Genomic DNA, 13,146 nt, shown 5'->3' on the forward strand with positions numbered 1-13,146 from the left:
ATATTGTTGTTGATGGTAAGTATCGCAGGCCTTGGACTTGGATTTACTCACTTGGACTCTATTGGCTAGGTAATAAGGGTGATGACATTTTGACTAAATTACAAATACTCAGATCTGCAATGGAATTCCGCTTGGTGCTCATAGAACGAAATTAAGTACGTATAAATACCCATCTAAGGACCTAACTCGCATTTCTGTTCGTTTTTGGTCTAGGCTCCAAAGTTGTCCATGGTCCTTTATAACATGATATTTGATGTGTTATGTCTTGCTGCAATACTACAAAAAAACCGATGTAAACCACACTATGAAAAGACTAAAATGGAAGTGGCCCAGCCACATGATCAGAGACAAAAGAAAAAAATGGTCAAAAGGCATCGCAACATGGTGCATGGTGGACAAAAAATGAGATGGGAAGACGAGTTCAGGCAGGTAGCTGAAGCCTTGTGGAGAAGACAAGCTCTGGACAGAGACACGTAGATGAATATGGGAGAGGCTAATGCCAAGAGCAACCAGACAAAACGTCTGCGGAGAAAGGCTAGCGGTAAGTGAATAAGTAAGTAAGCAATAGTGCAGCTGCGGTCAGAATCCGAACGTATAAGATGGCGAACTCACAAGTCCAAAAGTTATTCGAGGAATTTGGCAATTCACTTGTCAGTGAGATGTCTACACTATCGATCATTATCGATTCGTTATCGCGGCTGTATCGTGTAGCATTTGGTTAATATGTTTAAAGACAAGGCGACATGATAAGATCATGTATTACACAAATCACCTCGACTACAAGCATTGGGTGGGGCTTGTAACAGTAGCTATAGAATTAAATTAAACTGCCGTCGGTACTCCTCAAACTGACAACCATTTATTTATTTAAACTTTATTGCACAAAATATACATACATATATATATATATATATATATATATATATATATATATATATATATACAGTGTGTCCCTAGCCATTGGACAAAGCCGAAATCTACATATGCGTTAGGATATTTAGAACCAGTGTACAAAGTATCATAACAGCCGGTGTAGCGGTTTCGAAGAAATTAACAAATTACCCTTTTTTACTTTGGAGCAGCTTGTATGTGTTAGTAGCTCCTAAGGTAATATCCTCAAAGAATAGTATGGAACCTTCTTCGCCCTTTTTGATTATCTTTTTTATTTATGACACTAATAAGCTTCTGACTTTTGAAAAATGTCATCATTATCAAATATTTCGAACAAATTGTCAAAAACACTGCCAAAGACTAACACAGTGTGTTTCTGTTTGTTGTCGATTATTGCAAATAACTTTTGTACGAATATTTTTTTGCCTTTTGTTCTAATTAAAAAAATATTAACGTCAGAGCATTCCTGAGAAGTAACCCTACGTGGGATTTCAGGGTTTGTCCAATGGCTAAGGTCATCCTGTTTAAACTAAGTACCTACAGGACTAGATATATCTCGTGTGCAAAGTTTTATTACAATCCAACGTGTTATTAAATGAGAACGAAACTGCGTTTGTATGGGAATGTGAAATGCCGAGCTTGCCGAGGACTCTTAAATTAAAAGCTTGCAAAGCAAAGCAGGATGCCCAGATTCATATGGACTCTGGCCTAAAAACCAAATTAAAATCAAAATCAAAATCATCGACAGTAAGAAAACCTTCATTGTCTAAAGCGTTATAGGAACTTAGTATCAAAAAAGGTACATAGTAACGTTTAATTTTTATGCAGCGATAACTTTTTTCACACAAAAATTTGGGATTACCTGCCATAGTAAAAGTTTTAGAACTTCGAATAAGCTATCCAGTGACATATCGCTTGTCCTTATTGGTCAATAGGCCAATTTGACCCTCCTTTAGAGGCTTGAATCGGTGCCATTTGCCAGTACAATGAGAATGTTTGTTTAAAAAGAGGCATACGATTTTCTCTGCATTAAAAGTTAATCAATCGTGAACGGCAACTACAGAAATGAAGTCGATACATTAAATATTGCTTCTACGCCACTCTGTGCAAGCGGTGCGCGGCGATTAGGGAATGCAATCCCGATCCCGCGGGATCCCGTGTAATTTTTCGGGATCAATCCCGACGCATAATATGACGGGATCCCGTTCGGGATTGACGGGATCGGGCGGCAGAAGTCACTTTCTAAATCACCTGTAATACTCTCTAAATAAAAGAAGAATAAAAGGTTTTTGTTTTCTGTCTTTTAATATGTTATTTTAATTAACGTCACCATCACAAACATGCCGTTATTATCGTTTTAATTCAATCGAATTTTACTTTTTTTTTAATCTACCCGGGATCTTGAAAATTCCGGGATCCCGCGGGATTGATATTTCTAATCCCGAATTTGCAATCCCGAGTCGGGATTGCATTCACTAGCGGCGATGCTCAGCACAGTGCGCGCCAACAGCGTCCTAGCAATGATCGCAGACCGGCTGGACTGCCCCTATTTGAATCCCTGTATAAGTGTTCACGTAGGTACGGGTGCCAGTAATTGATTATCTATTTTAATCCTATGTTAATATAATTTGTATTGTGTGGACCATTGTTGTCTATAAATAAATAAATTGATTGATTGAAATAACCACTTCACCAAACAATACTTTCATAAGTTTTGTAATTCCTGAGATAAATCAAGATACTTTGTCGGCAAAATGTATAATGCGTCGTCTCAATATTTGCCTCTATCATTATAAGTACAAGTAAAAAAAAAATCGGCAACAAAGCAGTCCGTAGAGGCCGTGCGCGTTCGAGTGTCTGCCATCTTATGCCCCGAATCGAAAACATAAACTGTACATAAATATAAGCTGTATAAGCTCTATCTGAATCGTAGATTACGCCATCTTGTGGGCTACATTGGAAGCTTACACTTGACATTTACATTTCACGCCAATAAACAGCGGCCTATATTTCACGCACCTTCCAAATACAAAATTTATTTTACGAGTATGATAAAAAAAAGTACATTCCAAGTTTAATTTCGTCAAAACGTTCGAAATTGGAACGCAGTTTTAGTTGAAGTTGAGTCTATCGCGTCACCTTTAATAAAACCCAGTGAAATTTGAAAACCGTTCACGCGACACCGTTATTTTTTTATTATTTGAAACCGCATAACGATGTTGTATGTTGTAACTTGGTTTTTCATTTCCACAGTTTCGTTGCCTGTTAGAAATTTTCTGAGCTTGGTTTAAAATTTCAAAATATTCAATTTGAATTAAAAAATGTCGACCAAGTTCTGGTAAATGAATGAGACTGAAAACAACCATACATGTTCGAGAGAAGCGTTAAATATGTAGATATCAGTATAATACTTTTTAATTTTTTGTTATTTGCGTTTGTAAATTTAAAATTTATAAACAAATGTGTTATCTTGTATTTTCTCTATTTAAGTAAAATGTAAAATTTCTTTACATTTTACTTAAGACGGAAGTAAATTTAAAACATTTTGAGATCTTAAAATGCTGCATAATGATAGCGGCCAAGGAAGTCGGATTTTACGTTTAGTAATCATAAATAGCAGCAGGTGACAGATTTTATACTTATGTAACAACAAAACTAAACTTTTAAATGAGTGTGACACGCTCCTATGGTTCTACTAATAAGACGACCGGTCTGGCCTAGTGGGTAGTGACCCTGCCTACGAAGCCGATGGTCCCGGGTTCAAATCCGGATAAGGGCATTTATTCGTGTGATGAGCATGGATATTTGTTCCTGAGTCATGGGTGTTTTCTATGTATTTAAGTATTTATAAATATTTATATATTATATATATCGTTGTCTAAGTACCCTCAACACAAGCCTTTTTGAGCTTACTGTGGGACTTAGTCAATTTGTGTAATAATGACCTATAATATTTATTTATTTATTTATACGATTTAGTGCAATTGTGGACAGGAGATCGAGCACATCAGCACTGCCCACTTCACAAATACAACGGAAATCCTGCAGACTCGTTTACCCTCGACAGTGACGTAATCCAATGGATACAGAACCTTAAAATATCATAAACGACCGAACAATTATGCAATACGAATAAATAGCCAATAAGATCCTGTTAGATATTTTTGCGGTCTTCTTTGTGTAACATATTATCAAGTGACTGTACCTCTTGTCATGGCTCTTCTGCACAATGGACACCAGCGAGACGGCCAAGCGATGGTTGAGAGCACGCACTATGGAATGGGCCACGTGTCGATGCGTACGCACCATTGCTAGCTTTGATATGTAGACGAAAAATTGTCACTGTTGCCATCCCATCGGCATCCCGCCGCGCCATAAGCTATCCGACACTACCCTCTACAAGCTGACTCATCTTAGTGGGCCAGCATGATGGCCCATCGTGAAGAAGAGCCATCAGAAATTTACGTTTGTCAATTCAGCTAACCACAAAATATATAAGTACTTGCACGATTCCACAAAGTGCCATCTTCCTTATCAAACTCGGGGCACCGATTTTTCCTGGTTTTAGTTTTTGAAAAATCGCTATACTTGCCCAGTACTTGGTCCATCGCGATCACCCAATAACCTGGTTCATTTTAGATTCCATCAACCCTCAATAGTCCTTATACCCTGGCGGGTGCTGCCTCTGCGTGCGTCCCATGACACGGGCAAGGGCAGCATCTCCTTACATTTAATTAAAGTGTTAAAAGGGTCTCTAAGTGTTGGCTGCGTCTCCGCGCACGTCTCCCGAAAACATGAAAAATAAAAATGTGCAATTTTATTTTTGAGGGAACTCAACGATTACTTTTTTCTTTTTAAAAACCTATAATAAATTAAAATCCATAATCATTATATCCGCAGTCCAGAGCAAGCATATCCATCTCGGTCACACTTGCACTCAGTGAGAGTAAGAGAAGAATACCAACGTAGGTTGGCCTAGTTGGTAGGGCTTTAAAACACTTTAGACTTTACTAATGTAAGCATTTTTTTTCAGGTACCCCACCGCAGGGGCGCGAGTCAACCATGTAACGATGCGACTGACATTCTCATACTGTCTCGTTCATCCTTACCAGTGATGTGATCATACTGTGCGTGTGTGTGAGTGCGTGCGACAGGGACGCAACTATACTGTGATGCGACAGAGACGCAAGTGATGCAGGGGAGAGAGAGAGAGAGGGAGCGACGCGGGGGGAACATGTCGCTCCCTATGATGAGGAGTTTCAGTTCGGAGGGGGGGACGGGGAAGCGCGATTGGAAAATGCGCTTGAGCCTCCGTAGTCGAAGTGGGCATAGTGTGGTGAGTATTTAGTCGTAACATTTTTCTTATTGATACACGATTATTTTTTTCTTAGCCTCGTAAGGCCCAAGGTCCTACCTATAGGACTTATTCAGTTCGATGAAATTTAAATCATATTCAATTAGGACAGAGTTGCATTTGTTTTGTATCGTGCAATTTTCAAACAAAATAAAATCTACTGTATTCCATGCACTATAGGTTCAAATTCCAGTGGCAAATTTTGGATTTTTCACTTCTATGGCTGGGCCTTAAGAGGTTAAATTGAGATTAAGATAAAGTTAATTTTTCAAGTCAGGCATGTCATGTTACAATGCGCTTATGAACGTCAAATAAAGCTACGCCGGTTCTTTATTTATATATGTATGTAATATATTATTACAGTTGACTTTACCTATGCATTCGCAATTATTGGTAAGTCATAATCGGAAATCAATGTTTGCAGTGATTTATACCTCTAAAGGACGCCGGACGATATCGACCTGTCAGTTATTTGCGATCACGTCCCGATATCGTCCGGTGAACTGGTAATCGTTGGGCCCTTTTAAATATCAGTATTTTTTAGAAGGTTAATTTGAAGGTAAATCTGGATTTAAGGTGCGACCAGACCGCAGCTTAAAAAACGGTCACGATACGGAATCGAAGTGATGCGTCGTATGCGTAGCGTTTTTGACGCATGCTCCCCACACCGCTGCTTAAAAAACGGTGACGGTACTGAATCGCAGTGACGTGCTTCACGCGAATCTTTTTTGTTCGCAAATCTTTGCGTCTTTTACGTCACCGGTGTGGTGTCTGCCATAAGATCTCCGTGTAATATTTTTTGCGATTTTTACGCAGATCAATTTACGGTGCGTCAGCGTATTTTAAGCAGCGGTGTGGGGAGCATGCGTCAAAAACGGTACGCATACGACGCGTCACTGCGATTCCGTATCGTGAACGTTTTTTAAGCTGCGGTCTGGTCGCACCTTGAGAATATATTCTACAGACAGCCCATAGAGGAACAATTTGACAGAGGCCGCGCAACTGACGACCAGCTGTGACACTGCAATGGCGGAAGGATTCAATGTGTGCGTGTCACGAATGTATACCTAGGCGGATTGAGTACATTTTCTCTAGTTTGGTACGATCACTTTTCTAGTTCGGGGATAAGGTTCAATTTTGATGGCAAAAAAAAGTGAGAGCGCCCTCCACTTTAGGTCGTATTTTACGAAAGATAATGTGATAATTGATTCACTTGTGTATGAAAATTTATTCTGCCTCTTTTTTTCTTTCGATCGGTATAATTTTTGCAACATTCGACCAGGCATATAAATTTTTTTACTTCGAACAATTAATGCATTGACGTTTCAATTCGACTGACGGCAGATTGGTGGATGAGGCCACAGGCCTGTCAATGTGTGTGTGTCACGCGTAAATACTAGAAAATTGGTGGATGATGGAATCCTATTTGTGTTTTAGCGAAACTACGTCCTTAGTATTCTAGGTCCCTGAGACAGCCCATAAATATGGAATTCCACGTTTACGAAAAAAATACCAAAATACGGTCTTTAAATAAAATGTTGTTTGCTATTACATCTGACTCTTAATTAAATACCGTTTTCTTCCTTATTAATTTTGTGACAATGAAAAAACTCAATCAACCTCGATCCGTAAAATAGATGAATTTGACGACCGGTCTGGCCTAGTGGGTAGTGACCCTGCCTATGAAGACGATGGTCCCGGGTTCCAATCCTGGTAAGGGCATTTATTCGTGTGATGAGCAATGGATATTTGTTCCTGAGACATGGATGTTTTCTATGTATTTAAGTATTTATAAATATTTATATATTATATATACCTATCGTTGTCTAAGTACCCTAAACACAAGCCTTATTGAGCTTACTGTGGGACTTAGTCAATTTGTGTAATAATGTCCTATAATATTTATTTATTTTTACTTCTTACCAACTGAAGTAATAGGTATGGTTAAGGAATTTAATTCAGTATACATCGTCTCATTCGAGATGACGCGGGCCTTGACTTGAATTGTCATATTTCTAAAGGTTAGATTTAACCCTTTGAACGCCACGCCTATCGTACGCGGCGCGTAATCGTGAACCTTGTCGGTACGCATGAAGGTTGATATTGGGCTGTAGCCGCGCGCGTCATATGACGTCTTTGGCGGTCAAAAGGTTAACAAATCTGCGCATCTTCTTGGATGATGTTAACTATGTATAACCATTTCGTACTCTGTACTGTCAATTTTCTTGAAATGAATGTTACATTAAGCAGTTTTTTTTAAGAAATACTGTTTAAGTAAAGCAAAAAGTATATGTGTTAATATTCATCATATTTCATAAACCGTAGCCGTCACCGTCACCAAATAATAAATAAATAAATATTATAGGACATTATTACACAAATTGACTAAGTCCCACAGTAAGCTTAATAAGGCTTGTGTTGAGGGTACTTAGACAACGATATATATAATATATAAACACTTAAATACATATAAAACACCTGTTAAAATACAAAGCACTAGGTCTTGAGTAATTGATTTATTTCCCAATTAAGTACATGATAATGCTAAGACCACGACCGGCGCTCCCGTTGGCGCGGCAACTAACTTGACAGCTCGCGCCCATGACGGCTGGGCTGTCAGTTAGGACACGTTTACAAACCCGGCTAATATAAATATTAACAACTAGTATCAAAATAGAAATAGTTTGATAGCAAAAGGTGTTTTTCCAATAATAATGATATTAATTATCTTATATTTCTAATAATCGGCCATCCTGAATTTTTGCCTGACCCGAGGCAAAGAGATATAAACTATTTATTTTCTAAGGATATAATAATAAAACGTGACAGTAACGTGCTCTCACGCACTTAGTAGAAAATAAACAAAATTTATCTTACAAAATATTCAGTAAAAACTATAAGAGAAAAAAAACGTCAATCACACTTGATTAAGTAGGTAACAATTACAGAAATGAAAATTAAATGTGCAAACAATAAAGCATTTGAACAACACTGAAACAACAAAATTTTTTTTTTTTTTTCATTATTTGATATCATAATCGAGCCTTGTGGAGCAAATAAGAAATCTAACTGATAACATTTTCGGCCATCCTTACAAGATTGGATGTCCCCATTCAATCATTTATATTATTAACATATATTAACAAATAGAGCTTAGAGAAAAAAAAAATTATAAGAAAGATAATATTAAGATTCTGTTACATTTAGTATTAGGTACTACTACTTTAGGTAGCTACTACTTGAATAAAACTCTACTGGGATAATATTGCCTTTTATGGTGCAAAAAAATATATCCTGCACTTTTACGCATTTGCGTTTATTCTTAAACATGCACTAGTAACGATGCCCCTCGGGTAGTCACTAACTTGATGTGGTGTAACGTAACAGATGTAGAATCTAGTGACTTTTGATCTTATTTCCTGTCGTACACACTACATATTACCGTCCTTAAAATGTATTAATTTATTTAAAATTTAAATTTGGCAAAAGGGCCTATATTACAAACATCTTACAGACATATATATATATTATTTTATAAACCAAACACAATTTTGGCGACAAAACAGTCTTGTGTCAGATTCAGCAGTTTGCTCTGGAACCTCCGAAAGATGACACCCTTTGGCCCGAAGTCGGCGCACTCGACGAGCCCCTGCAGCGGTTGCAGGGCGCTCACCAAGCTCACCACAAAAGGGTTGAAGTGCACGTAGTGGTATAGTGGCGCGATCGAAGCTGGAACACCCTCAGCGTACCTGGACTCAGAAACGGGGATTAACAGCGTCTCCTTCCATCATGTGTCACCGCACATAGGATGTAACAGTGTCTCGAAGGTTGTCTTGTCACATAGTCGGTTCCCTAACATAAGTATACACTTTTCTATACAACTATTGTGGCCACCAGGTTACTTAAGTTGGGGCACCGACCGTACACATACAGAGTGTAATTTAAAAGGTTGTCTTTTCTCAATTACAGGTCACAAAGACAGGATGTGACGGTATTCGTTAGGTTGTGGCAAAGTATACAAATAGGGTGTAAAAAAAACATTTGTACTATTATCATTATATATACCACAATACACATACAGGATGTAAGGGCTTTTAGTAAGTTGTAGCAAAGTACAGACACACTCACACACAGGGTGAAAAACCTTCGTACGGTTATTATTATACATACCACAATACACACACAGCATGTAAGGGCGATAAGAGTACAGACACAGGCTGTATGGTGAGCTTGTTACGGCGTACCCGCACAGGGAGCATCCGTCTCATGCAAGCTTAACTGGTACTGCTTGTTACCGCTTTCTCGCACAGGGAGCTATCGGCCTCAATCAAGCTTAGGTGGTTCTGCTTGTTACCGCTTTCTCGCACAAGGAGCTATCGGCCTCAATCAAGCGTAGGTGGTTCTGCTTGTTACCGCTTTCTCGCACAAGGAGCTATCGGCCTCAATCAAGCGTTTCAAATGATCTTCGATACCGCGTACGTACACTGGACGTAGCAGCCCCTCAGCTACCGCATACACACGCTGGATGCAGCGGCCTCCAATCATGTCGCCTCAGCATTCGGACGTATGGACTCAGATCCGACATGTAAATCATTAAACATTTTACACTTTATTTATTTATTAAGCATATACACAAGGATATATTCATATATCGGTTAGACTTTAGTTGGAATTGCATTAACATTAACTTCAATGAAAATGAAACACGTGTGCATTGCGTCATTGCGTGACGAATATGAATTTTATGTTTACTATGAGTAAATTATAGTATGTTAATAACTGTATAGTATATAATAACTGAAGTAATATTATTTATTCACTACCTCTCCGAGTCACAACTTTAATTTTCAGAACCAGGCTCATAATTAGAGTCTAGTCCTATCCACCGTTTTATTTTATCTGCGGGGTTCTCAAAATTATATTTTTCTGATCAGAACTGTTTAAAACCATTACTCAGTCTACTATAAAAACAGTATATGTAAGTATAGTCTACTATGATACAATAACTCCAAATTGGATTTAAGCTCTAGGAGTAAAGATAAAAAATAAAAATAAGTTTATTGCACACAAAACATGATATGAATGCAGAATTGGTGTGACATCGGGTGAGTGCATAGCATTGTTACATAACAGAGTTTCCAGCGATCCCCGTACTAGGCTAGGCCTGTACCGCGGGAGACCAAGTATGCATTTGTATGTCATGTGTGACAGTTGGAATATAGAGAAGGAAATATAACCTAAACATACATTAGGAATGATTGAACAATTGCCAAATCGTCGTACTGTAAAAGTTGCCTGTCTCTGTAAGATCTTTGTTGTTTGCCTATCCCTTCACGAATTCAAGTCAAAATTGCTGTAAGTAATTAGATTATTTTTGAATCTCTCAATTGGTTTCCAAATGACTATGCCTTTTGCATTTGATACATTTAACATTTCCTTTGACCATAATAATGCTAGTATAGTTCGCCTGTAATGCTATTATATAGTTTGTGGTCAAATAAGCATTACAGTAGCCATGTAAACGTCTATAATGCTACTATAGAACTAACTAGCTTAAAATATAAATCGTTATAAGAATGCTGTCGGCCATAATACAGCTCCAGTGTTTTACTAGGATTAAGTTTCCAGCGACTTAAAAGCATAATGTTGTAGTAAATTTATGAATTAAATTATATTGGAAAGAATAGAGGTACTGTAAGTAAGCGGGATCGATGGGGCGTTCCAATCAGCGTTGTAGTCAGCAGTAGTTGACGACAAGTAGTTTGTTTTCAAACTTGGCGGGTTTTTATTTTTTCAGATTTGGTGTGTAAAACTGTCGACTCACAAAGAGTATGCAGGAGCAATCCCTCAGCACGAACTAAACCACGTGTTTCGATACAGTTTAGTAATTAGTCTCCGAATATCTTTAGATATAGAGAGTACGCAGAGTAATTGAATCTTTATGTAATATATACCGTATCCTATTGAATCTATCAAATAAATAAAAATCAAACTTGGAACTTAACTATTCTATGAAAGACAAACGCTTGCGCGTTCTATTTCGCCGCCACCGCCATCTAGCGAACGGTTTGCATACAAATGTCTAATACATGCCATGAAACTGTGAAAGACTAACGCTTGCGCGATCTAACTCGACGCTAGCGCCATCTAGCTTGCAATTGGGTAAACTTTCCGTATAGGAAGTGGTATCAAGTTATAGTACGTAAGTAATTATACAATAACAAGCATCTATTTATTTATGTTAAAACTAGATTAGTTATAATGGTAACTAAATGAGTTCTTGACTGTATGCGGTATTCATTTTCAATGTTAGTTGCTATAACGTGGAAGATACAGAATATATAGAATAAACGCAAAAATTCCCTATTGTTGGTAATTACCAAAAACATAAAAAAGAAACTAGTTATTCCTACTAAATCGAATTTGAATCATTCACACTATCAGTCATGTATACATAACTGGAACTAAGTCACGTGTTTTGTGGAATTAAAAGTTTATTTTAAAATATTTATGTATAGGTAATTAATCTTGATTAATACTGAAAAGATATTTAATGCCTGTATTTAACATTGCACTACTGCAATATACTTATCAACTAGAACTTTGTCCACTGACAAAAATAATAGCTACTAAAAACTATAGAAATATAAATATGAATAAAATTATTTCAACATATAAGTACACTAGGAGGCGGTTATCATTCATCATGAAAAGTAAAATTACTGAAAATAGTTCTAGATAAATACAACGCTGGTTGCGTTGCGCAAAAAAAAACTATGTGCGAATGGTGACTGTATATTTCTATTGTCTGTATTTAAGTCGTCAATAGGATTTCAACATATTCAGTGAAGACGAACTGCCTACTTGTTACCATTTACAACTTATAATGAAACTTCTGGTGATAGGTAGGATATCAACTTAAAATGAGTTTGTATAAGTACCTGCTTTTCAAATGATGAGAAGTATTAGCATATTTTCAGCATCAATAACTGTTCCATCAAATCCAATGGCAAAATAAATATTTTAAAGTATGTATATATTTATGTATTCCTAACTTACCTTCAATTATTTAATTGGAGTGCAATTCTTGAGGTTAAGAACAGTAATTTAACAACCGAAGACAGATAAATTAAAATATCAAATTAAGAACTGAAAGTACCCACAATAGGATGTAACTACATACACAACTTCATTTGATGCTTTTATGAAACTTGTTCTAATTTAGCTGTTCATTATTTTTATTGTTAGATTGTTCAGTATCAATGCATGCTACTCGATATCATTTTAAGTTTAAAAGTCATATTTCAATAATTAAAATAATAATAATAATTTTGGTCATGTAAATTAAAGGATTACTGAGCAAGCTACGTAAATGCCCAGTCAGTACAGTGACTTGGTTGACATTCCAATCGCTTATCAAGTAACCATAACCATATGACTGTCCAGTCTAAATACCAGTTGCACAAGCCACATTTGACGGGCTGGCCAACATCACTCAGTAGTGACCTATGAAAGCCATACAATAAAAACCTGAGTATGAGAAGCCATACAAAAGAATTTAGCAAACACTTTAAAGGTGACAGACAGTTTGGTGCAACCGACCCTAAGAAAACTCCCTGATTATATATGACAAGAGCTATATAAGTCTTGAGGTCAGGTTATACTGGTTTACGTGTTAGTACAATAGTAATAGCTAACAATATTGTTCGTAAATGTTTAAACAGAATATTATTTTGAAATAAATATGACTACCACAAGAAATAAATAGTTAGCCATCCCCGTCCCAACTAGCCGATTCAGCATGATTAATATACGAGTATACTACACCTTATTCATATTGGACATAGAACTTAGTAGTTATACCACTCAACCATGATACATTATATACTTATTATTATATT

At 37.1% G+C, this 13,146-nt stretch overlaps 1 protein-coding gene across 6 annotated transcripts in view; it reads left to right on the forward strand.

Annotated features, from left to right (window-relative positions):
- Positions 1-13,146, forward strand: part of LOC133526503 (adenylate cyclase type 5-like) — a 472,750-nt gene that overhangs the window by 87,045 nt on the left and 372,559 nt on the right. For all 6 annotated transcript variants that reach the window (XM_061863171.1, XM_061863191.1, XM_061863199.1 and 3 more), the window contains exon 2: positions 4,925-5,227. In XM_061863171.1, coding sequence (XP_061719155.1) covers positions 5,084-5,227 — 144 coding nt within the window. In that variant the 5' untranslated portion in view covers positions 4,925-5,083. The remainder of the gene's footprint in view (positions 1-4,924; positions 5,228-13,146) is intronic.

Source organism: Cydia pomonella, chromosome 1, assembly GCF_033807575.1.
Source record: "Cydia pomonella isolate Wapato2018A chromosome 1, ilCydPomo1, whole genome shotgun sequence".
In the NCBI taxonomy this organism is placed as follows: Eukaryota; Metazoa; Arthropoda; class Insecta; order Lepidoptera; family Tortricidae; genus Cydia; species Cydia pomonella.